At 37.8% G+C, this 25535-nt stretch overlaps 3 protein-coding genes across 3 annotated transcripts; 1 reads left to right on the forward strand and 2 right to left on the reverse strand.

Annotated features, from left to right (window-relative positions):
• Positions 1-1016: 1016 nt before the first annotated feature.
• LOC148722638 (trace amine-associated receptor 1-like) lies at positions 1017-2644 on the reverse strand. Its single transcript, XM_088736631.1, has one exon. The coding sequence runs from the start codon at positions 2370-2372 to the stop codon at positions 1344-1346; it is 1029 nt and encodes a 342-aa protein (XP_088592757.1). The 5' UTR covers positions 2373-2644; the 3' UTR covers positions 1017-1343.
• Positions 2645-8700: 6056 nt separating this feature from the next.
• Positions 8701-20838, forward strand: LOC111325484 (hexosaminidase D). The gene is made up of 16 exons (XM_022929302.2): positions 8701-8985; positions 9421-9583; positions 10076-10145; positions 11144-11253; positions 12002-12089; positions 12597-12675; positions 13200-13285; positions 13937-14102; positions 14604-14672; positions 15153-15212; positions 15860-15992; positions 17499-17581; positions 18552-18642; positions 19120-19218; positions 19982-20068; positions 20407-20838. The coding sequence occupies exons 1-16, from the start codon at positions 8826-8828 to the stop codon at positions 20618-20620; spliced, it is 1758 nt and encodes a 585-aa protein (XP_022785037.1). The 5' UTR covers positions 8701-8825; the 3' UTR covers positions 20621-20838.
• Positions 20839-22769: 1931 nt separating this feature from the next.
• On the reverse strand, positions 22770-24261 carry LOC111325472 (uncharacterized). The gene is made up of 2 exons (XM_022929283.2): positions 24003-24261; positions 22770-23154 (listed from the first exon to the last, which is right to left on the reverse strand). The coding sequence occupies exons 1-2, from the start codon at positions 24152-24154 to the stop codon at positions 22902-22904; spliced, it is 405 nt and encodes a 134-aa protein (XP_022785018.1). The 5' UTR covers positions 24155-24261; the 3' UTR covers positions 22770-22901.
• Positions 24262-25535: the final 1274 nt, after the last annotated feature.

Raw genomic sequence — 25535 nt, forward strand, 5'->3', positions numbered from 1 at the left:
ACACGCTATTTATCTTCCAAAAACAAGGAAGAGATATTGAATTCTAGACCTGGGTGTACTCAGTTCCTTAGGTGCGTTTATTAATTTTCAATTTGACAATCGACGGGATGTGCTTATCAAAGTCGCTGGGCTCCTCAATCTTACTGACACCATGAAATGTATCGGCAAAGATAACTTACTTTTTTTCCATATAATAGCGAAAATAGAATACTAGGTTTTACAAGCTGGACTGACTTTTTATCCTCCACTTTGATCATTAAAAAATGATCAAAGTTAGAATGAGTCGCATCGGTGTCTACTGAGGTTAAAGTGATAATGGATCGTTTAGAAATGCTAATAGAGATTTCAAACATCTTAATCAAGCAATCTTGAGTTCAGTGCTCGAAGGACTTTAGAATAGTATCTGTGCAGCCTTAGACATTCATAACTTTCAAGATCTCTATGGTACATGTCTTAGTGAGCAAGTGGAATTCATTTAACCTTAAATTTTAGAAACAATTAAATAAACTAAACAACTTTTGATGTATAGGTTCTAACCTGAAAAGTTATTGAACGAGTCCAAAGTCCCTTTCGTGAACTCTAGTGAGTCTACTTCCGCGTTCGCTGTAAACTTAGAAAGCAACTTCACGGTCAAGAAAAAGGTCAGAGCTAAAAATATAGATATAAGAGATATACTACAAATTTCTTTTAAACTGTGTCCACATAAGTCAACAGGTAAAGCGCAGTCACAATTATAAAAAGAAGGATAGCCGAGTAGATAATCTCCAACTTCGCTGTTATCGAAGGGGAACTGACAATTTTGTGAAACTTTCAAACAATCCATCCCCTGTAGCGCCGTGAACTGAAAAAGGGAAAACTGTTTATGCTAGAATAGCCTAGTATATTTGATACAAGTTGCAGTCTCGTAAGAGTTAACAAGGTTAACGCTCATAAAAGGTTGTTTGTTTACACTGTGTTTGACAACTGACAACTCACCATTAGAACCAGTTTTCTCAAAACTTTAAAATCACTTTTAATCATGCTTCGAGCTCCTCTAGTATAATTTATTTTGCGTAGTCATAAATGAGGCTCATTCACATTGTGAAAATAAATCGCATTGTGTCAATAAAGACAAGCTAAGCTTGGTAGAGCAATATAAGAAAGTCAACACAGAAAAGCAGAAACACACAATAAGTTGTCCCTGCCAAGAGTTCACTTTAATAAGTCTCTGTAGGACTTTTTACAAAGCTTCTCTCTCTGAATTAATAACAAGTAATCTTACATAATATTACATCGCTGAAATTATCAAACTTGTTCTTAAAAAGCACTGTCAAGTGGCCCTAATTTTTCTTACTCTTGATTTCTTATAGTTGGCTGGTATCCATAACTTCCTCATCGAACTTTAAATCACCTTCTAATGTTCTAAGCGAGGTAAATTTCGTTAACTGAGTAGCTGTGTTAGTAACCCCTATTTCAAAGTTTTCAACTTTTATAGCAGCTCGCCGCCTTACTGAATGCCCCAAAGCCTGCCGAAACTCTGGTATTCTAAATGCATATACAATTGGATTTACAAATGCATTGGAATAATTAACAAAGGTAATAGCCACGTAATATCTCCACGGTATGTTGAGATCAGTTAGAAATCCTAGACTGATTGAAGTAATAAATAGAAGCCAACAAAACAAAGCAAGGACAGAAACAAACAGCAGAGTCTTTGTCAAACGTTTATTTTGTAAGTCCCTGTTTTGATGTTGTGTTCCAGCGACACTTCCGTGTTGAAATTTTCTCCATATGGCAATGTTACAACCACACATGGCAGCGGTTGATGTTAAATCAAAAGACAACCAATAATAAAAATAATAATGTTTAAAAAAACGAAAAGTGATCTCAAGAAGAACTAGGGCGGTATCAAGGGCAGCAATTGTCCACGCCACTAGAATTATAATGAGGTATGTACGCTCAGTGAGGGTTCGGTGTTTAAACGGCCGATAGATGGCGTAAAACCTCTCACAGGAAATAAAGGTCGCGGATATTAGGGATGCTACTGTAGGGACGTTATCAGCAATTGCATATAAATAATCAAAATTCACGTTCACTGATCTTGTCCAAAGTTCGTAATCATCACTACCAATAACGTAGATATATAAAGGAAGAGACGCAGCCCCTAACATCAGATCAGCAACCGCCATATTGATGACAAGAAACAGACTTTTCTTACGAAGACTCCTTGTACCAACAAAGAGAACGATGGTGAGTATGTTTCCTGTGACAATCCAGGCAGCTGCTAGCACAAAAACACTGCAACAAACGATGCCTTCAGCTTTTGAAGGAATATTCACTGGTAAACCAGATCTGTTGAGTCTACTGAAGTATGCTGCTGTTGTGTTATTCATCGCTGACTTTTGTCAGAATTAATGCTGTAAGTATTTCAGTTTTGAGGAGAGGCTGAGGATAGCACTGCGTTGATAAGACTGGATCAAAGTTGTTGTCAAATCATGGATATTTCGGTTGGCCCTTTATTTTTTCATAGTACTACCACTGACAAGCCAATTACAATCTTTTAACACCCTAATGCGGGTTAAGTAATTAATAGATAAGACTCTTCAAATCTAAGATACACACTCAGTTACCCACCAAAAGTGCATCGAAATAGATATTTACTCAACCCATTCACCAGGTTATTAAAGGAGCGGGAAAATTCTGTCTTACCCTAGATAGCTTGGGGCAAGGCGCGGGCTGTACGTCGAACAGCTTGTCCACCTCAGACCGCCCTAGGATGTACCTACTCGCTAGGAATATTTTAATGTTTTTTTCTCTTTCCTTTTGCCTTTTTTACACAAATAGAAGCCGAGATGTCATTTTATTTCCGTTCTTCTAATGGACCTTTTTGGCTTCATTCGTCATAGATTGGTCATGTGGTCTGAAATGGGTAAACAACAGTCAAGGCTGTAGCAAATTAACTGGGAACTGTAGAGAATACTGAGTTCACTTTTGTCGCGTCTGAAACTGCCACGATGTTTCTACAAATTCGGATTTGTCTTTTCATAGATACCCTGAAGATTCTTAGCTTCAGAAGTCAGGTATCCATGCAACATTTTCTCAACTACTAGTCGCACAAATTTGTGTTTTACATCCATGAGTAAATGGTCAGAAACCTGAAAAAATAATTTTGTCTCGTCTCTGTTTCTTAATGTCATGGTTGTTATCAGTTCTTTTAAAACAGATATGGGCTTTAATAATGGAATAAGATCAAAATAGAGACTTAAAGAGTGACAACTGGCACCAAATTGTGCTCTGAACATGTCCGGCGACTGAAGAAGAGGATTTTTATGACTTCGTTGTTATGTTTGCAGACAGCGGAAGTAGGAGAATGAAAGCGGATGGCGCCTGTCCTTAATAACAATACTTTATTTCAGAACAACATGCAAATACATAATTATTAAGAAAAAGGAAACCCAGAGGTTGGCCCTATATCAAGGGTCTCCTATTTATGTAAAAAATCTTACAGAACTAGTAAATAAAAATATAAAAAAGTCAAATAAGAAACAGCTAAATATCAATTATAAAATGACGATTCAATAAATATTCATATGTTTCTTCAATTTTGATTTAAACTCACGAACGTTAGGGCTGTCACAAAAATTAAATAAATTAATAGGAAGATTATTCCAGGGTTTGATAATTCTGACAAAGAAAGAATTTTTGTAACAGTTCAGTTTTGCGAGTTTGAGTTGTAGTTTATATGGGTGGTTAGATCTCGATTTAGTGTTTTTACAAAGTTCAAAATAGTCGCTGAAATTCAATCCATTTAGATTGAATACAGTTTTATAACATTCCACTAAGGAAAGGAAATCTCTCCTTTGCACTAAAGAGTTCCATTTAAGAATTTTACACCTCTCCGTATACGCCATCTCTTGTCTTCTTTGGCCTAAGGCAATTCGCGAGGCTCTTCTTTGTATCTTCTCAATTTCATCGATGTCTTTGATGAGGTGTGGTGACCACACCGGGCAGGCGTATTCCAAGATTGGACGAACCAAGGTTTTGTACAAGTTTGAAAAAATATCTTTATTTTACCGCCTACTGTGCGTTTAAGTAAGCCAAGAACCTTATTTGCTTTGTGAACTATTTGTTCAACATGTTTTGACCATTTCAGATCACTAGTCATAATAACTCCAAGATCTTTGTAATTAGATACATTCCTCAACACTGTACTCGATATATTGTACCGTGTGGACTTTTTGTCTCTGTTATGTGTAATTCTCATGACTTCACATTTGGTAGAATTAAATTTCATCTGCCAACGATCCGCCCATAGGTCGAGGGTGGTCAGATCTATCTGTAAAGCAATAGAATCATCGATATTATTCATCTGTCGGTAGATTTTGGTATCGTCGGCAAATAATTTGGCAGTAGACGTGATGATGCCAGGTATTTCGTTCACATAAATAAGGAACATAACCGGTCCCAGTACTGAGCCTTGAGGGACACCAGATGTAATTGGTGACCAATCCGAGTACGATCCACGTACCATAACTCTTTGTTTTCGATTGGTTAAGAAGTTCTTGAACCACAGGTGCAGCTGCCCGTCTATCCCGTACCTATTGAGTTTTAAAAGTAGGCGCTCATTAGAGACACTGTCGAACGCTTTTGACAGGTCCAGAAATATTACATCAGATACTTTAGACGAATTTCTTGTTAAGCACCAGTCATTATAACAGCTTAAAAGTTGTGACACTGTCGATCGGCCTTCCAGGTATCCAAATTGGCTTGGGTTTAGTAGTTGGTGTTCCGTCCAAAATGAGACAACTCTCGATTTCACAATCTTCTCCGCCGTTTTACTGATGATAGATGTTAGCGAGACCTGGCGATAGTTTTCCTTTTTATATTTTGGTCCCTTTTTATAAATTGGAATAACGTGTGCAATTTTCCAGTCGTTGGGTAGTGAGCCGGATTGGAACGACATGTTAAATAAGTTACAAAGTGACGTAGATAGTTCCAGTGCACATTCTTTTAGGATACGAGGCGATAATTTATCAGGACCTGGGGATTTGTGTATGTTTAGGTTTTTCAGATGTTTTTCCACTTCGCTAGGTGTACACAATACATTGTACAACTTTTCATTGAGAACATGATCAAATTCCAGAAGAGACTTTTGTTCCTGTGTAAATACTGATGCAAAATATGCGTTCATATGTTGTGCAATCTCCTGATCCCCAGTAATTTCTACACTTCCATCTTTTAGGAGCAATAGGTCGTTAGTTTCTTTTCTTATTGAACGCATGTAGTTCCAAAAAGGCTTGGAATTATTCTCTACCTGCAATTTATCTGCGAGTGCCTCAAGATGTCTCCATTTGGCTGAGTTGCATTTCTTTTTCAAAGAATTGTTCAAAGTACGATAGGCGGCCCAGTGATTTTCATTGTTGGATTTTTTTGCTTTTTTATAAAGGTGTTTCTTTTTCCTGCACAATTTAATTAAATCCTTCGTAATCCATGGAGCGATGTTTTTTCTTCTATGCCGGTACTTGGGAATACTTTCGTTTACCGCTGCAAAATAAAGGTCTTTCCATGCTTCCCAGTTAGCATTTATGTCCTGTTGTTCTATTGTAAAGTACCAGGGTGAATAACTGAACAAAGATCTTAGATGATTCCAGTCTGCCTTGTTGAATGCATAATTTTCTTTAGTTGAGATCCGTTGTTGGTAGGGGCGAGTGTTTACGATGAATGTTATTGAATTATGATCGGAGAATGGTTCACCGACTTCCAAGTTATTTATCAGGTCGATGTTAGTCGTTAGTACTAGGTCTAATATGTTGTTCCCACGAGTAGGCTCGTCAACCATTTGATACAAGAAATGGTCTTGAACTATTTCAGACAGGAGGTAGTGATGCTCAGATGATTTAGTAGGATGGTTCGTAGACCAATCAAACTCGCTTAGGTTAAAATCTCCAGTAATGAGAAGATCTGTGGTTGTAATCGAAGAAAGGTATGACCGAAGGTCTTCCAGAGGCTTCAAGTCACTATTTGGCGGCCTGTAAAATGTTCCAATCGTTAATTTCTTCCCTCCGTCTGTGATTATATCAACAAATAGTAACTCAGAAGGTAGATCTTGGTGTTCTCGTATTGAGGTGATTATGTCTTTCTTCGTCGCGATCAAAACACCACCGCCATGTCTAGCTCTATTGCCGGCGCGGTCTTTCCGGTAGACAGTATAATCGCTACCAATAGCTTCCTCACTTGAAATCGAACAGTCTAAATGCGTCTCAGTTAGAACAACGATATCCGCTTGACTATTAGCCAGTTGCAATTGTAATTTGGTAACTTTGTTGACAATGCTCCTGGCGTTTGTGTAGAATACCTTCAACTTCGAATTGTGATTCTGTCTTCGAGGTCGTGTCGTGCCTTTAGGTGCGTAACCGGGATTTATTTCAACATCACCGCTGTGTAGGATCTTGAAAACAGCTGGGTTAAAAGCACAGGAGGCATTTGAATAGTATTTAAAACGCCTCGAGAGGAACTTTGAACGCTGGAGGCTCCTAAATTTTCGAAAGTTACCATGTGTAACGACAGCGGTAGCACCAAAGTCTACATTTGTACTGAAAAATACTCGTGGCCAAGAAACGATCTTTCCTGATTGTGCACGATGGTAATAATGGTCGAAGAGGCCATTGTGCGGAGGCAAATTGCCCAAAGAGGCCAAGAATATCGCCAAGAAAGCTGTAGTCACGAGAGCACAACCTTCCGCCATAATGTATTCACATCACTCCTTCATTGTTTTTATGGTCAACAAGTAGCTATTTCTGAAAAGAAGGAGTGTTTCGTCTGCAGTATGATGGTCGAAGGTCGAGAAAATTCAGGCCTAAATGAATTACTTCAAGGAATGGGATTGTCTCGATTTCTTTTAAGAAAAAGACTCAAAAGTCTCTCGAAACATTTCCGACTGCTGGTAGTTTAGTTATTTGAGTCAACCTCACGCAATTTCCTGAAGTGATGTGTCTACATCTGCAACACTCTGAGCCCTGCGATTTATATCTCTTAGACTTATGCGTCACTTCGGGATCGCTTAGTAGTTCCACGTCGACATAAAATAGTTTTGATCGTATAGGTTCTCTCAACTTGTTAAATTTTCAGAAAAATATCATTCAGTCATTTGAGAACCTCGACCGGCTGCCGACTATATAACCACAGAGCGTACCAATTATTGCAAAACAAAAATAACTTTAAAGTTTTCGAAAAATACAGCTTCATTTTAACCTCAAATCACAAAATCGCCAAAACGGTTTATTTGTAATGAATTTGCTTCCCTTTTGTGCTTGTTTCATGTAGTTTTTGCGGTCTTGTAAGATCGTGTGCTTACAAATTTGTTTTCCGACTTGATGTTGCTTTTAATCTCAGCTAAAGACTCCATATTGATCGAGTATCACCGATTTCTATATTACTTCAGTCATTTCAGCGCTGATTTATCTATATATTATATCTATATCGATGACCCAAACTTCTTGATGTTATTTACCAAGCTGACTTTTAACAAAACCCTGAAAACGTCACTTTGTTGTTCGAAGGGAGCTTGTTAGTTTCTGGTTCACTCAGAGTAGAGGGGGCCTGCCCCGTGGAAAATAAAACAAAATCTTCGTTACTGAGGCACATGCTGAGAGTTTTTTCCTCTTTGTTGCAACAAAACCTTCTGGAGACCTTGGTTTATCGAATGGCTGCTACTCCTCACAACGCTCTCACTTTAATGTTTTCCCTGCAAGAGTATTTTATTATGTCCTCTCTTTCTCACTCATTCCCTTTGTTGGATCCTGAAGAGGAGTCGCATAGATTGACGTAATTAAGCTACGTGGTCACACGATGAAATTAATGATAGAATAGAATGAACGTCATGAATAAGTTCCCAAGTTCTCTTTATGCAATCTGATTACAACAATACGTCGACATTTGTCAGAGAATTTTGTGCTGATCAAAAACGGTCATAATTGTCAGAGAACGATATTGAAGTTTTTTTTTTCATCAAGATATAACTTCGCAATCTTGAAGTTACTAGTATACTCAGGTGTTTCTACAGGATCACGCAGAGTCTTCAGCCCCTCAGAAATTATGGATTAATCTGCCCACTCCGCTCGGCGTCTCGGGGCAACAATTAAAACGTGCGTTTCCGGCGGACCCTTAAATTTTTTTACGAAATTCATGTGAAGTCTCATCGATGGGCTTTGTGCAAAGAAGTCCTACAATGATGGACAATTTTTCTCAGTCTCTCGATAAATAAATCAATTACGCATATCTTTGAGCTAGTAACAGGCGTATTCATCAAAACTGAGATATAAATAACGTTTTGATTTAATTTTACTATCAATATTCAGAGTGAGAGAATAAAAACCTGCAACCTTTGTTGATACCAAATAAAATTTTCAAACAGTTCCACTGCAAAATAAATAGAGCAAAGATGGTGAGTTTAATAGATCCATGTGTCTGTACACAATCGCACTACATTCGACTGAGCTGAGGTGTTTGACCTCGAAATTAGTTAGCTATTGATTCACATGGAACTCTAAGAAGCACCACCATTGTTTTGTTTGTTCAAATCTCCATTTCGCCCCATGCCCTTCGATCATGTTAGCAGGCTTCGCCCCATGCCCTTTGATCATGTGTTAGCAGGCTTCACCTGCTAACATGATCAGTCTAGAGGATCCATACATGAAGTAAGTAATTTCTTTGATGTTACTGCTGACTATAAAGAACACCGGGCCTTGGGGACTTTCGGTGAGTCAGTTAGTTCGGGATGAAATCATCCATAAACCTTAGTGACTGGAGTGGCGAAGCTCGATCGTTTATACAACAAGCGAGCTTTCATGAATATGATGCGAGTCAACTATACTAACTTTGGAATAATTTTTTCGTTCGTGGTTGTGCTTTTCATATTTTACAAACTAACGCAGTCCTCGTCGGAAAGTCGTTCTCAAACTGTGCATGTAAGGGTGACTCCACTGACCAGCAACAAGCTTCCTTCAGGTGGGCTATGTCCTTGGCTCAAGATTAACAGATCATGATAACTTTTGTTACGGCCACGCAGCAAATTAACGGGCCAAAAACCGCTTTCGTTTCCCTAGGGTAGTTAGATCGACGTATTTTTCGCCATGATTGAAGCAATCCCACACCTTAAGAGTTCTACTGTCGTGAGCACCCCACCCAATTAGGGGTGAACGTATCACTGTCACAGGTTCTAATAAACTTAGGGATTGCAATTTCAGTAAGAATCTATTTTACCTTCACTGTGCATCACTGGAAGTAAAATCATGTGAAAAACAAATGATATTTGAGCATTTTGTTTTGATTTTGATTCAATTATAAATTTAATTTGAGGTCCAATGATGTAATACATAAGCGTATGGAAGGCAAATGAAATGGTAGACGTTCTTTCAGACTGACTTTTTAATCTCCTCTCAGATTCTTCAATAGCTTTAAAATCATTGATCAGTGGCTCAAAAAGTGGGTTGTTTGATGCAAGTCTAAAGCAAGCTCAAGATACCATAGAGGCTCTCAAAAAGCAGCTTGCTGAAGTATCAAGAAATACAGTCAAACACAAAGACATGGAACCTGTTAAAAGAAAGTTAGTTCTCATCCTTCTCTTCAGAATGTACCAAAATTGTTCAGTGGAAAAAATTTAAACTGATTTGGTCTGCGATTTATATATTTGGAGCAGCCTTTGAAAACAGCATTTGGTCAAGTAATAAGTTTAGACTGGTCATGTGTAGGTGGCATGAAATATTTTTAATTCAATAAGTCCACTTTATTAAATTTTTCACCATGGATATTTAAGTGTATTGCCTTACCCCTTTCATTTCCAAGATCTCATTAGCAATTCTCTTCACTGTCTGCCATATTATTTTTATGTTATTAGTTCTGGAGAATTTGTTATTTGATCAACTGATAATCCCCTAATCCTCTAAATGTTATTTTTATATATTCTCATCACATATTTACTTCATATTGTAAGCAGAAATTCTGTCTTGATCATTCACGAGAGTGATAGGGCTCCTTATAGTTAAAATAATCTGGTGATCATAAAACTGATAATTTTTTGTCAATTTTGAATCTTCAGGTTTAGTGGTCACAAACTTATTCATTTGGATCTGAAAGGTGCACCAATGAAAATGACCTTTCTGATACAGGTATTATATACAAGCAAATTCATGCATCCTGTGTATAATAATCTTTATTAAAAACTGGATCATTGGATAATGCTATTCAAGACCTTTTATTGGCTCAACCATTATGGTATAATATGAGCCAATATACCATAATCTAATATCTGTACATTGTAACATCCGGTTTCTTCTTATAAAATAAAGTCAAGAAAATTTGTCTAATATCTTGGGGGCGTTTATTTTAATAAAACAATTATTCCACTCGTGCTTGTTGGATATGAGATGTTTATAGCCAACTTGGCGCTACGTGTCTCATTGGCTATCTATCATCTCATATCCAACGTGCGCTCATGGAATAAGTGTTAAATATGTAATAATTGTGACGAAGAAAGTTGTGTGATATTATCTGTGATCTGTTCACTTTTATCTATTTCATATTGGTACCTGTCCTTCTCTACCTGCATGGAATGAGAAATACTGTGTGTGCAGAATATAAAGTTACATGCACACATTACCAGGTTTACAAAAAATGTTGTATGAGGGTTATATTAACACTGTTTACCTGTTGAAAACAAAATTAATTGCTTAAATCCAATCAGAAAATATTTCTTACAATATATGATAATTCCAATATATCTTATAACAGGATACAAATGAATAAAGGCTGATAGTTTCGAAAGAAACTGTTTGGGGCTGTTGGGCTGGGAGTAACGAAATAATTTGGATATATCAACAAAGTTGAAATGGTAAATTGGCCACTGTAACAATTACAAAAGCTGACGTTTCGAGCGTTAGCCCTTCGTCAGAGTGAATAGAGGAATTGTGGGTTGTGTGTGCTCTATTCACTCCGACGAAGGGCTAACGCTCGAAACGTCAGCTTTTGTACTTGTTACAGTGGCCAATTTACCATTTCAACTTTGTTGATATATCCAAATTATTTTATAACAGGAAACCTTACAGCTGTATCATTAATTTATTAAATTGTAAATTAAACTATATTATCAACTTGTAAATCTGCTTAGGTGCTACCATATTTTAAGAAGTGGGGAGCAACAGGCTTACTGGTTGAATATGAAGATATGTTTCCCTACAAGGCAAAATATGAAGTCCTACAAGCAAGAAACTCTTACAGGTAAATGCTGTTTATTTCTATACTGGAATTAAAGCATGTGAAGTAAATTTCTATGTAAAATACAATATCCCTCAGACATTTCATTTGAAGATTCCTTGCTGTTGATATCAAACCTAAAGACAGTGTATAGTCTGAGGTACTATGATTTTGCACTGATAAGACGCATGGAATCAATGCTGGTTTAAGTTAACCCTTAAACTTCCCAGATGTGATTGTCAATTCTCTCCTCCTTCTGGTACACATTTCCTTTTAAACTGGTTGAGAGAATTCAGTGTTAGATCAAGATAAATTCTACCTGATAAGTTTGTCAGTTCTCGATCATTACCTGTTTACCAGATAATTAACAACTATTCACCGAAGTGGAGGTGGTTAGACTGGTGGGTATTTACCAAGCCGCAAAGCGGTGAGGTAAATATCCACCACTAACCACCAACACTGAGGTGAATAGTTGTTTTAGTATAATATACTACTAAAACAGTGAGATAATATACACCACCGTCGTTAATTTGAGTGATTTCTTTGCTTGTCACGGATGCAAACCAGAGTGCCATTTTTTCCCAAGTTGCTCGGAGGTAAATAGCAAAGGATATTCAGAGTTTGACTAGCCAATCAGAGTGTGCCTTCAATGCTATCCTCTGTTTTAGTATTATACTATTGAGGGATATTATAGGTAGAAGTTGCATATTGATCTCCTCTGGGAGTTAAAGAGTTAATTAAAGGAAATTTTTATTTGATTTTGTATTTACAGTGAAGCTGAAATAAAACAGTTGCTGGAGAAAGCAGCAGCAAATGATCTTATCATAATTCCACTGGTGCAGACATTTGGTCATCTGGAGGTAAATGAAAATATGAATTTCCAGACACTTTTTTAGCAGCCAGTGAAGCTCTGGTCATTACAATCAGTTTCTTAGTACTTTAATTTTGCCATATTTTCATTCTGGAGGAGTTGCCTCTAGCAACTTTTTAAAAGTCTATAATTATTGTAATTTTGATATAACAGTAGCCTCCACTTGTGTGAAAATTTGTTTGGATAGTTATGTGCAAACATTATCTGTTCCAAAAAGCAAACAGTTTCTAAGAGTAATAAGCAAATAGAAAACTGGAAAATCACATATTAAGATTTTTTGCAATTTCTTTTAGTTCCAAAAATGCTGGCAATAATGCCAGGACTGATTTTTTGATATTTGATACACTGTATTTGCTCTACACACTTTGAAATTAAACAATAGTTTTACACTGTAGTGAATCAGTTAATTTTTTTATTTTAATCATTTCCTATTTACATGTAAGCTACTTCATTTTTAGATTATCAGTTTGTTTGATTTACATTCCTTTCCATTCAGTTTGTCCTAAAGCATAAGGAGTTTGCCCATCTTCGTGAAACAGAACTCTTTACTAATTCATTATGCCCAAATAACAAAGGTAAGTTACACAAATTTAGGAAACCAAACAGATAGTTTCCTTGAGTAAAAAAAAAATAAAAGGGTATCTTGTTATTAGAATTATGCAAATTGCCACCAACTTGAAGTATTAGCTAGTAGGTTTAATTATTGAAGACAATCACAGACAGAATTGTGCACTGAAGATGTTTTTTAATCTGGTATGCGATCTTCTGTTAGTTGGTACAGCTGTAAATTACATAAAGCAGAAAGCTAGAGACTAGAAACCGAAACAAATATTGAATTACAAAAAAATAACAACACAAAAGCGACAACTCGCATATTTTTGGGCATCTCCAGGCTTAAATAAAACGTCAACATCAAAGGGTAAAAGATGACCAAAGAATCAAACTTTTGCCTACACACAAACAGTGCACATAAACACCATTTTTCGAGCACATGGTAGCAAAAAATCATGTGATCTGCACAAGGGGGTATCGGAGGGGCAAACTGTCCCCAACAGTAGTTACATAATAGTTGGTAATTTTTTCACAAAATCTGTTCCAGACTCTGTTCCAATGGTGGTAGATATCATTGATCAAGTGCTAGCCCTTCATGCTGGTGTGCAGTGGTTTCATATTGGAGGAGATGAAGTGAGTTGATAGCGGCGGAAGTAGCTCTAAATTGAGTAACTTTTCATTGTACAATCAGTGGTTTCAAAACAAGCCGGTGCCCGCCGGAGTTCTGCCAGCTTCTTGATTGTATGTCACTGGCTACTGTGGTCATAACAGTTTGCTTGTGACAAACAATCTCGGCGTTATCACAGCCACCTACTTTTCCAGAGTCAGCTGCCTACTTCAAAACATTTTGAAACCCCTGACAATACTATTGTGCAAGGCTGTATAGTCATTTTTTTTTTCATTTAGAGTCAGATTTCTGCATGATGTGATGTTTACAACTTCCCTTGAATCAAATACAAATGCATAACAATGAGAACTTTCATTACTCACAAAAAGTGCTTTGGCAGGACAAAATGGCAAACCTAAATTCTAATGCAAGGCTATTCAGCCGTGGAAATAACATGCAGTGCTAGTGATTTCTTGTTTACACATATCTTCAAATTTACTCAGTTCTCAGGGCTCTGTATGGAGACGAGTGAATTACATGTAGCAGGCCAAAGGTGCTAGTGAGGCATAGAATAGCAGTGACACTCCTGCTATTTTTAATGCTTGGTCTCTACTCACTGGAAGAATTTAAAACTGCTGCATTTTTGTATTGGTATATTCATCTTTTTTCTTATTCAGGTGTGGAATCTCAAGACATGTCCGGTCTGTCTTAAAGATGCACGTAATAAATCTGAACTGTTTGTGCATCACATGAAACCCATTCTCAAACACTTGCAAAGCAAGAAGGTAACACCAATTATGTGGGATGATATGATGAGACACTGGCCCGTGGGATACTTGAAAGGTAAAGGACCACTGGATGGATTTGCACTTCTGTGATGTTTTGGACAAGGCCCCTCTGTAAAGAATCGAACCCCTAAAAGAAGCAACAAGATACTTAATATATGGATGTTAGAATAGACCTTTCTGCCCCAAATATTTTGTCCTTTGTTGTCCTTTTTGTTTCCACAATTAAATAATTTTGATGAATGATAAAATTGTATACCACAAAAGTGAATGATGCTTATTTATGTGCAGTGATTGGCTGTGTTGAAGTGATTGGCAAAGATTATTCACCTCCAAGAAGACAAATTAAGAGACAGAATTGCACATTAAAAGTTAAATTTCTAACCATTGTATATTAACAGAAATAGAGGTAAATTAGTTTTTGGTTTCCCTGTGGTATATTCTTAAACAGTTATTCAGCTCAGTGTTGGCAAAAGTGATGGATATTTACCTCCATGTTGGTACACAATGGTTAATTGTTGTCTTTTGAAGTAATGTCTCATCTCGTTTTGTTTGACAGAGCTTGGTCCTCTTGTTGAGCCAATGGTGTGGGCCTACAGATCTGATCTCACTGACTATTTTCCTTCTGGTAAAACTTGTTCTTGTTATTGTTGTATCACAGGTGAACCTGCCATTTCAAAGGCCGTGTCCCTACAACATGCAGCCACCCATTTTGTCCCAGCAGATGGGCCATACATTCACTTTTATTGAAGCTCTACTTAAGGGCCACCAAAGTGCATCCTTAACATCAAAATAACCCCTCCACAATGGCCAAGTTTGGTGGGATCTAAAAGGCTCATTAAAGTTATCAGCCTAATAACATTGAACTTATAGACAACTTGACCCACAGTAATAATTGGCTGAAGAAAATCTGAACATACATACTCTTTTTCTTTGACAATCTATTAATTGTGTCATTCTGTTAAACAATTGCAACCTCGAGATGTTATGACTCAAGACTCTATTTGAGTCATCTCGATCAAGTTTGAAGTGTCTGCTATGTGTAAGTGTAACTTATGTTTTGCTGGTACTGTGAGCATACCAAGTCTTTGCCTTTGATATTTTTAAGGTATGTGGGAGAGATATGGTGAAGCTTTTAAGAAGATTTGGGCTGCTAGTGCCTTCAAAGGTAGCATGAATTTGACTTTTACCTTAACTTGAATTAGATAGCTTTATCTCTAGGGAAAACAATTACTTGATAAATGATTGTCAAATTTTTAAAGGGCCATCAATTTTTTTTCAGGAGTAGTATCTTCCAGAAAACCTTATAATTTTTATTTCTGCCACGTAGAAGTATATATAAAATAACACTTCAAAAATCATCTTCAGATTTACTTAAATGCAACCATTTACTCCACCATTTTGAAAATAGCTCAGTCAGTAACCTAACTGCACACAAATCAGGTTGCACAGTGTTCGGAAGCGAAACGGGAAATCCAAACAAACACTTTAATTCCAACACGGTAAACTGTAGACTCACGGTAAACGACAACGACCATTAAACAAAACTGCTACTCGATAAACTAAAAACTTTTCAACTCTCTCTAAAAATCGCACACGTCAAAATTAAAAGGTCCGCGTGATTTACTTATGATATTATTAGCCTACGTAGTCCCAAAGCACGCGCACAAGTTCATTAACGTCTTCTTAACACACAGTTTAACGCAGACGACAGAAACCACTAGTTCCAGTGTCCTATTCTGTAAGCAACCGAACAAGCATTGAGTCTTAGATGGTGCTTGATTATTGTTTCTGCTGAAAATTTTCTTGTTTAAGGGGCCACTCACCCATGGAGCAACTTTGTCCCAATTGGATTTCATGTGCAAAACAATTTATACTGGTTGGATATCATTTCCAAGTTACCATCCACACTGGAAGTTAATGGTGTAGCCCTGACGGGCTGGAGCAGGTATGTATGCAACATGGTTGTGCAATGTCATTATTCAATTATGGTTTTGCATTTGTCAAGGGGTAGTGAGTGCTATATCCTTTCTGTCAAGCCTGTGCAGATAACGTCAGTATGCATATTCTCTATACTGTTCTCTATACATTTCCTAAGGTGCTGACAAGGAGAATTTGTTTAAAAATCAAGAGCTTCTTTTGTTGTTGACATTTAATTTCCTTTGTTCTTGAGAGCATAATGTGTGATTAAAGGGTAACTTTCTGAAAAGAAATTAGATGTTTGTCATTCTTAGGACTTAAAAGGTTGGCAACATTGCATCAGTGCGAGTTTGTATAGGTGACTTTTAAATGTTATTGCATAATCATCCCATTTTGGGGCCATCATAATGACATAGTTCTATTCCTCTGCTATGAAATTAGCAATTCTGGCAGTCAGTTATACCCACAAACTGTAGACTCACGGTAAACGACAACGACCATTAAACAAAACTGCTACTCGATAAACTAAAAACTTTTCAACTCTCTCTAAAAATCGCACACGTCAAAATTAAAAGGTCCGCGTGATTTACTTATGATATTATTAGCCTACGTAGTCCCAAAGCACGCGCACAAGTTCATTAACGTCTTCTTAACACACAGTTTAACGCAGACGACAGAAACCACTAGTTCCAGTGTCCTATTCTGTAAGCAACCGAACAAGCATTGAGTCTTAGATGGTGCTTGATTATTGTTTCTGCTGAAAATTTTCTTGTTTAAGGGGCCACTCACCCATGGAGCAACTTTGTCCCAATTGGATTTCATGTGCAAAACAATTTATACTGGTTGGATATCATTTCCAAGTTACCATCCACACTGGAAGTTAATGGTGTAGCCCTGACGGGCTGGAGCAGGTATGTATGCAACATGGTTGTGCAATGTCATTATTCAATTATGGTTTTGCATTTGTCAAGGGGTAGTGAGTGCTATATCCTTTCTGTCAAGCCTGTGCAGATAACGTCAGTATGCATATTCTCTATACTGTTCTCTATACATTTCCTAAGGTGCTGACAAGGAGAATTTGTTTAAAAATCAAGAGCTTCTTTTGTTGTTGACATTTAATTTCCTTTGTTCTTGAGAGCATAATGTGTGATTAAAGGGTAACTTTCTGAAAAGAAATTAGATGTTTGTCATTCTTAGGACTTAAAAGGTTGGCAACATTGCATCAGTGCGAGTTTGTATAGGTGACTTTTAAATGTTATTGCATAATCATCCCATTTTGGGGCCATCATAATGACATAGTTCTATTCCTCTGCTATGAAATTAGCAATTCTGGCAGTCAGTTATACCCACAATCTTGTCAGCAGGTTAAAAAATGCCAGCCTAGAGACCAATTCTTGGTTAAGAAAATCTTACTTTTCTTAAATCTAAGTCCTAAAGAAATAATAGTCAGTTAAGAACAGCTGTAAGAACAGCTGAATTGGTATGTTACTTGTAATGTGGATGATTTTCTTTCAAATGTTTTTTTTTTTTGTAGATATGATCACTATGCCACTTTATGTGAGCTTCTTCCAGCAGCTCTTCCTTCATTAGCGTTCTGCCTTAAAGCATTGAATGAAGGTAATCTCTCCCTAGATTTCCACATCTTAAGAGCACTGGTATGTCAAAAGCAATCTTGGATTGGATTAGTTCTGATAAATTTCGCTCTGAAATTGGACAAGCAAATGGCGCCACCTTATCTGATCAACCAATCAGATTCAAAGTGAAAAAAGGATCACTACTCGGTCAATCGCGTTTTCCCGCTTGCTTGTTTTTAACTCGTGTTCTCATTGGCTCCTTGTGATCTGTACCTTTCTTCTGATCGGTCGTCGGTAGTGCTTTGGTTTTGAGGTTATGACGCTTAATCGAAAAACGCTCTAAGAACCGTAGATTATACATCACTGTGAATTTTGCCTCTCGTGTTTTCCTCCGCAGGGAATAGTCTTTTTTTTTTTTATGAATGAATGAATTCCTTATTTATATTGCGCCCTTCCTATACAATATTCAAAGGCGCAGTACCCCTCATCAATTTGATAGACACTACACAAAGATAGACCACAACATCGGGCACTACGTGCCCTACTCTTTTCGAACAGTGTGTGGGTTCTTTAACGTCTCACATACAAGGGCTTGTGAGACGGGACCTCCATTTATCGTCCCTATCCGAGAAGACTTGAAAGTCTAACCATTTGCAGATATTATTACAAGGGCAGCACTTTCTTCTCAGATATTTAAAGACCCTGAGTGTTGGTCCGGCCGGATTTGAACTCACGACCTCCCGCACAACAGTCCGGCTCTCTACCAATTGAGCTAACCGGGAAGCGGTTTTTCAATTCCTTCCTGGGAAATTTATTCTTTCGTTCTTATCAGCTTCAATGATTGCTTTGGCTTTGGTTTTACAACAGTCAATGATCGCTCCAAATCTCTCTTCAGCGGATAGCTCAGGATCTTGTTTTAGGATAAATGATTGAAATCCTTCAAACTAGTAGAGCGTGAAATATATCGCCTTCTAGTGTATTGATTTGTGTCTTTCCGTATTTTACCCATTCAGGTTATATGGACGAGGAACTTAAAAAAGTGACAGCAAAAAAACTGGGGCTTCCTGAAACATTTGCTCTCAATGTGGAGAGATTTAATAACAAGTAGGTTGTTGAATTTTCTAGTACAAAGGAGATAGTCAGAATATCTTACGTGATAAGCTGAATAATATGTGCACCCAAATTGATTGGTTCTTGTTTATGATCAGTTGGAGAACGGACGCATAGGTGATCTCACCACTAAAACCGTCTTGCTTTTACATCGTATGAAACAAATAGATTCTTTTTCTTAGATCACAGATGACGTCAAAAATGTAGCAGGAACGTCAATGTCACTTTGTTGTTCTTCCATCTCTGATCTGTTACTGAACAGATAACACGGCAACATGGAACCTATCTTTTAAATAGTTGGCGTCGTACGATGGCGCGTGGTGTTTTTTATTTCTGTAAGTGTCAGCCGTCGTTCTCACCTGGGTGCCTTGCAGAGGACTGGGGCGAGGATACGGCTGACACTTTGAGAGCTAAGTAGAAGACCACCTAGATGAAGATGAAGACCACCTTAACTTCCGGTTCTGTCTACAGGTTCTATCCGCCGGAAGGAACTTTTCCAGGTCATGAAATATACACACTTGTTGCCCACCTGGAGAAGGCAGTGTACTTAACGAGAGGTTTTGCAAACATGTAAGTTTAAAACTATTGAGGTGTACGCTTGTGTTGGAGTGGGTCTTACCCAGTCGGTTTCCAGGGCTCACAAAAATAACTGTTATCAATCGATTGATGTTAGGTTATGGGAGGGGTAGGTGCGCAGTTGCTTAGACACTGACATTGATCTGATCATTCTAGCAGTGATAGGGCCAAAACGTATGAAAATCATTGCCCCTCTCAAGAAAAATGATAGCTCAGGAATAAAAGTTCAATTAGGTTGTAGTATCGGAAACAAGATAATTAGTATTGTAACGATTCAAAATTATCTGCCGGAAATCGAGTGTCACGATCTGTCCGCTCCGATAAATCAGTTTGTTTATCTTTGTTGAGAAGAACTTTATAGCCAATCAACTTACGTTTTGATCAAGGTGTGTTCATGAGATAAGAAAATCATTGTGAGTAGTTTTTATTCGGTCAGAGACTTCGCGTAACGTAGTTCTGCCTTCTTTTTGAGCAATTAATTCTGGAAGAAAACAGTGACAGTGTGGGCTCCTCACTAATTCCCCACAGTAGGACTAACGTGGTTTTGAAAGAGCTTGACGGCGTCACTTCGTTAAGTATTTTAATTTAAGGGCCGGAAACTGAGATCCCCAGAAAACTTACTCAGCGTTCTAACGTCTCAGTCACGCTGCATCTAGGTCTTTAAAGAAATGGCAGTTCCGTCTGTCGAGTGAGCCAACAGCAAACGAAAAACACAGTCATTGATACTTTGATCTACTATTTTCTCCCTATCTTGCAGAGAGCAAGGCTGGTTACTAGATCGTGAAGTACAAAACAAGTTTCTAAGTTATTTTCAAGTGGAGATGGCATATAACAGGACTATGAAGTAAGAAGAGTTTTATATTGCCAAATTTTAGAATGGTATCGTCAGTCTTCAATTAATATGATCATTCATTAAGTTATTGTTTGATTTCATCAAGTTTTTTAATTAGCTGTTGGCTGGCTTTACAATGGGGAGCGCCAGGTGTATTGAAACATTAGCTTACTGGTCAGCGCGCCGGACACGCTTTAGAGAAGTCTGAGTTCGGGCTTCGAAGAGCCTCATGCTTTGTTCTTGAGCCCGATACTTTTTTTATCTCCCTACCCCTTCTCCCTACGGGCCACTATGCCATCCAAAACTGATATTAGATTACCTGGCTTTAAACTTCCTTTCTGTATTTTCAGAGCGTTACAGATTCTAACATCGTTGAAATCTGAGGTACGAAAAGTTTTGAATCCAGTGTACGACGACAGTGTGGTAAAAGAATGGACTAAAGACAAAATCGATGATGGTCTCAATCATTTGAACGGCGTTAAACCCAGATTAGAAGAGTTGAAAAAAATAGCTGCTGGAGAAGAAGAAAAACAAGAAGAACCCGTGAAGAAAGGGAAAAGCTAAAAAGCAGCACTGCATTGTACGAGAGTTACAAAAAATAATTGGAGTTAAGTCAGTGTGTAGCATGCAGGAAAAGGAAAAAAGGGCTTCTTGAAAGTGTCCAGTCCCTTTCTTTATTACCTATAGAGTGATAAGTTAATAAACAACCCACAACGGATAAGGAGGGTAAGTTTCTAAAGTTGGTGAGGGGGGGAGGGGTGTAACAAAGATGATATATATTAGTATATAATAAAACCGTGGATAGCGTTGAAGGCGCGCTCTGATTGGCTAGTTAAACTCCGAATATCCTTTGCTATTTACCTCCGAGCAACTCGGGAAAAAATGGCGTCCCTGTTTGCATCCGTGACAAGCGAGGAAATCACTCAAATTAATTTTTGGTGGTGTATAGACCACTTTCATAAATGGCTGCCGAATTAAAATTCTTTTGTTTACATATAAATTTGCCTGGGTGGCCTCGTTCTCCAGTACAAAAGTCAAAAGAATACATTATCTCAAGCGAGGTCACTCGGGCAAATTTAAATTTAAACAAAAGAATATTAATCCGGCAGCCATTTATGAAAGTGGTCTATATTATCTCACTGTTTTAGTATATACTAAAACAACTATTCACCTCGGTGTCGGTGGTTAGCGGTTGATATTTACCTCACCGCTTCGCGGCTCGGTAAATATCCATCACTAACCACTTCCACTTCGGTGAATAGTTGTTAATTGTCAACTGAGTTGATGATATAAATTGGCTACCTTAAAGTGTTTCCCCAAAGCTGACGTTTCGACCGTTAGCCATTCGTCAGAGCGAATTGAGGAATTGTGGGTTGTGTCTTACACATGCAGAAAATGAGCTACGCTATTGATGTTCTGAAGTTCGCCCAATGCGATGTCACTAAAACCGAATCCTATTCCCCCTTTCCCCTGGACAATATTGAATTTTGTTCGCTTGTACACTTTACTAAGACTTGGTGACTGTTAGGTTTTACCAACATTGTTAGGGGGGTGGGGAGGAAGGCTCTGTGTGCACGCTTGAATGGGCAAAATATGGTCTCTTATAATATATTTAGATTAAGGATGTGTTTCAATAACTGATATGTTTTCATTAACTGTGCCACGGAGTTTTGCCAGAACCCAAGCTGTATGTTTGTGACCATTCAAGTAATAGGTTTTTTTGGGGCTGCTTATGGTAGTCTGCTGTTTAGGGGGGGGTGGGGGGGTGGGGCTTTTCCCTTACTTCGTATGATAAAAAACTCAATGGTTGACCACCAAAAGAATAGATGGTCTTTATTATGATGAAGTTTTGCTTTTTATTTCCGCAACAGAGTGAATATTTTTACTAGGAGAAAGGTAACAGATTTACTGGGTACCTCGAATCTGGCCTTAAAGTGTAATCAAGACTGTTGGTTTGCTATTATTTAATGAAATCGGTAGTTTTGCAGTCATATAATTAGATTTACCAGTCTGATATTCCACCCGGTTTATTTTATTCAATCCGTGGAAAGTGATTGTTACGTACTTATTTTAAGATTTGAGAAAAGCTTTCAGTCACAGATTTAGTCTTGAAAGGTTCATTTTGTAATTTTATTTAAAAGTAGTGTAAATTATTTCATTAAAGGAGGTGGAACCTTTGATTTTGATCGTTATTGTTGTTGTTGTCGCGCAACGCCCTCTAAAGAGAATGTTACGGACATAACTTAAAACGGCTTCAAACGGATCCAACCTGTGAATAGATTTCTGCACTATTAATCAAAACACAGCAGAAGGACCCCAGCTCTGATTGGAGCTTGAACTGATCGCCGTAAGGCCACGTGACCTATAACGTAGCATTCGAACAACTCAACAAGAGGCGTTTTTACAAGGGGGGGGGGGGTGGGGGGAGAGAAGTTGAAATATGGAAACTGAATATTTCGATGGGTAAAAAAGCTATTTTAATGAGATGATCTTTGCAGATTATCACCCAAATGTGAACTGCGTTAGAGTGCTCAAAAATCTAGGGTCACTGATTAAGCTCTGTTGCATCGCCAGTCACGTCTAGTTTCCCGACTCGTAATTACGCTTAGCAGTCTGGACCCTTCTACTCCAAGTGATGATGAACATGTCTCTTCTCCTTTACAATATCGAATCACTTCACATGAAACAGGTGACGAGAATAGAAAAAATGATCAGTCAGTGGGTGTAACCTTGTACTGATATCGCATCAAACTCTCTCAACACATTCGCAACAAAATGAACGGCAGTAAGATGAGAAAATTATGAAACAAAAATTAGGATTGTAAATCAAAGCTCGATCAATTTACTAAGCATCGTCTTCCCATTGAAGAATCCGCCCGTCAGAGGGCGCTCGCATTACATCAGACAATATCTTCCTCTCCATCTCCACACTTCCTTTTTCGTCATCTGACTCCGATTCACAAGATTCTTCTGGTCGCCGTCTATTGGGCCTTTTCTTCTTGTACTTGTATTTGTACTTTCCATTCTTGGGTCCCACGTATGGGCGTGGCGGGGGAGGCGTGGCTTGTGGACTCTCCAGCGCATTGTAATTTAATATCCTACGAGTATGACAAAGATGTAATCTTACGTTATATATTTTGAGTCATTTCTTTTTCACTCTGGAATACACACAACTTTAATATTTTTGTAAAGATACAACGCAGTACCTTTCCAGGTTTCTGACCCGCGGGAGTTAGGAAAAGAAGACTAATCCTACGGTACGTAGGGTACGGTAAGGTACAGAAATATTAGCTCCTTGGTAATTCAACCTGCAGTACTCGAATTTTTTGAGAATTGCTGAAATTTTCATTCAAAGTGGTAGGATGATGTTATGTTCCTATATGGAATTAACAGAAACTTCGCAATTCTACAATTACCAGTTTTGTTTTTTAAAACTCTTCCATTTTTTTTTCTTTTTTGCTTTTTAAACATCCTCGTACTTGAATGATACTTCCTCACCTACCATGCAAGTTCGCTACAGACTCTAATCTCTCTCGGTTTGGAAATAAGAATATTTTCGTATCACTGGACACTCCTTGTTACTGATTGTCTTAATTTATATCAAAATGAAATCGTAGCGTCACAATCATCTTGGTTTAAAAGCTATTCAGCAGGATTCTACGAAGAGAGAAACTATGGGAAAATATTTTCCCAAGAAAATTTGAAATTGTCTCAGTCTACATGTAAAGAAACTACAAAAAGGAAAATATTTTATTTAATTTATTCACGACGTGCTACAATGAGAAGAGAAAGCCGAAAGTAGAGGGCAAACAGAATGTAGCAAAACAACCTGTTATCTGAATTTTCGAATCAAGTAGTCAACACAACGAATCTTGGAGGAGAGAGCTAAATGTCGATGGGATTCCGACAAACACGTACGATAAATGTTTAGTCGAAAATGTCTTACCCGAGTTTTTGATATAGAAATTCGCGTTCAGGATTTTCTTCACTCTCCCAATGATCTCGTTCGTATTTGTGACTCTGGAAGCGGCTCAGACGATATGCCGAACTCACCACCATAAACACTGACATATACAGAAATGTGGTGTGAAGATCCATGTCGACGTAGTTACAAGGCTCGAGACAACTCTCACTTAGAACTGATTGACATAACAGAACTAAAAGATTCCATATAAATAGTTTTTAAGACAGCTCTGAAGATGGGTATTTCTTTGAAATCTCAAGTGGGCTCTTAAGAAACAGCGCTAAGTGATATTCCGTGGTCGTATTGATGTCTGAGCACCTCTTAATTACTACATAGTTGGCGTACTTGTAAAGATCAGATTTTATGCAACACAAAGTGCAACGTATACTTAACAGAGCGGAAGGATTGACTAGAATATTGGGCTCGGTTTGCTGACTCAGCGCTAACTCTTTCATATTTAACGTGTGTATAAAGGATTATATGTTTTTCGCATAACACCCCAAGGCGGAGACTAATCAGTAACACTCATCTCAGATATTCGCCCTTTTTCGCGCTTAGAAGATAAAACGTCATTCTCGAAAACGGAAACCGTTTGAAAGCCCAAATACTTTTCTATATCTCAAGGGAATCGGGAATATCACATCACTCGGTTGCTAGGGACAAAAGCTGAGTTACTCTACATAAACATAGATCATAAAATAATGTGTGAACGTGTGAATTTAAAAGCTTTCTTACTTTTAGAGGCCATGGCTTTAAGGTTATCGGTATTCATTAGAATATTGCTTTCGAAAATGTTGCAAGGTGAGGTCACAGTTGAGAATATTGTGTCTGTGAATCGAAACAGAACCCGCCAAAGAAACCAAGGAGAAAAGCGATAAAATTTAGGTCCGATTCCCCTTGGGAACTCTTTGCATTCTGATGATGCATTTTTGTATCAGACTCAACTTTGTAATACGAAACTGTGCATGTCACTTGTTACAGTCATTATAGTTCTTATCAGAGCAATTTTCAGTGTAGGATTTTTGACATCAAAGTTTTTTGTAACAGAGTCACCAGATTCGTGTATTTTTGTTTATTTTCCAAAGATTTATTTTGTAACCATGGTAATGAATTAACGACCACCAGTGTTTTCTCGAACTGAATTATCCCAGATAACCACGTACACGTTTTTTGAGTTTTAAAAAAATGACATTAAACGCCGGTAGGAAACTGTTTTTCTTGTTTGTAATTTAAAACGCCCATGGTGGAAATACCATGAACGAAATATCTATTTCATAAAAGGTAAATCTACACGTAATTTCATTTCATGAAATGTTAGGTATCCAAAAACTTTCCACCTTAATGGTAATTGTGAGAATTATAGTTTGGAATGAAGATCTTGATTGAGTCTCCGAGCTAAAAAACACACGCAATAAAATATGGGATAGAAAGCAAGGATAGTCCTGAAAGAGGATAAAAAATTCGGCTCTCATTTATTTAACGATCCGGAGGAAACACTTCAAGTCAGACGCGCTA

Source organism: Stylophora pistillata, chromosome 10 (genome assembly GCF_964205215.1).
Source record: "Stylophora pistillata chromosome 10, jaStyPist1.2, whole genome shotgun sequence".
NCBI classification, from domain to species: Eukaryota; Metazoa; Cnidaria; class Anthozoa; order Scleractinia; family Pocilloporidae; genus Stylophora; species Stylophora pistillata.

Excerpts from the sequence above, each read along its gene's own strand:
- LOC148722638 (XM_088736631.1), bottom strand. The coding sequence starts at position 2,372 with ATGAATAACACAACAGCAGCATACTTCAGTAGACTCAACAGATCTGGT.
- LOC111325484 (XM_022929302.2), top strand. The coding sequence starts at position 8,826 with ATGAATATGATGCGAGTCAACTATACTAACTTTGGAATAATTTTTTCG. Across the intron at positions 12,676-13,199 it reads ATTATGCCCAAATAACAAAG|ACTCTGTTCCAATGGTGGTA; the intron begins GTAAGTTACACA and ends AATCTGTTCCAG. Across the intron at positions 15,993-17,498 it reads GCCCTGACGGGCTGGAGCAG|ATATGATCACTATGCCACTT; the intron begins GTATGTATGCAA and ends TTTTTTTTGTAG.
- LOC111325472 (XM_022929283.2), bottom strand. The coding sequence starts at position 24,154 with ATGGATCTTCACACCACATTTCTGTATATGTCAGTGTTTATGGTGGTG. Across the intron at positions 23,155-24,002 it reads TTTCTATATCAAAAACTCGG|GATATTAAATTACAATGCGC; the intron begins GTAAGACATTTT and ends TCATACTCGTAG.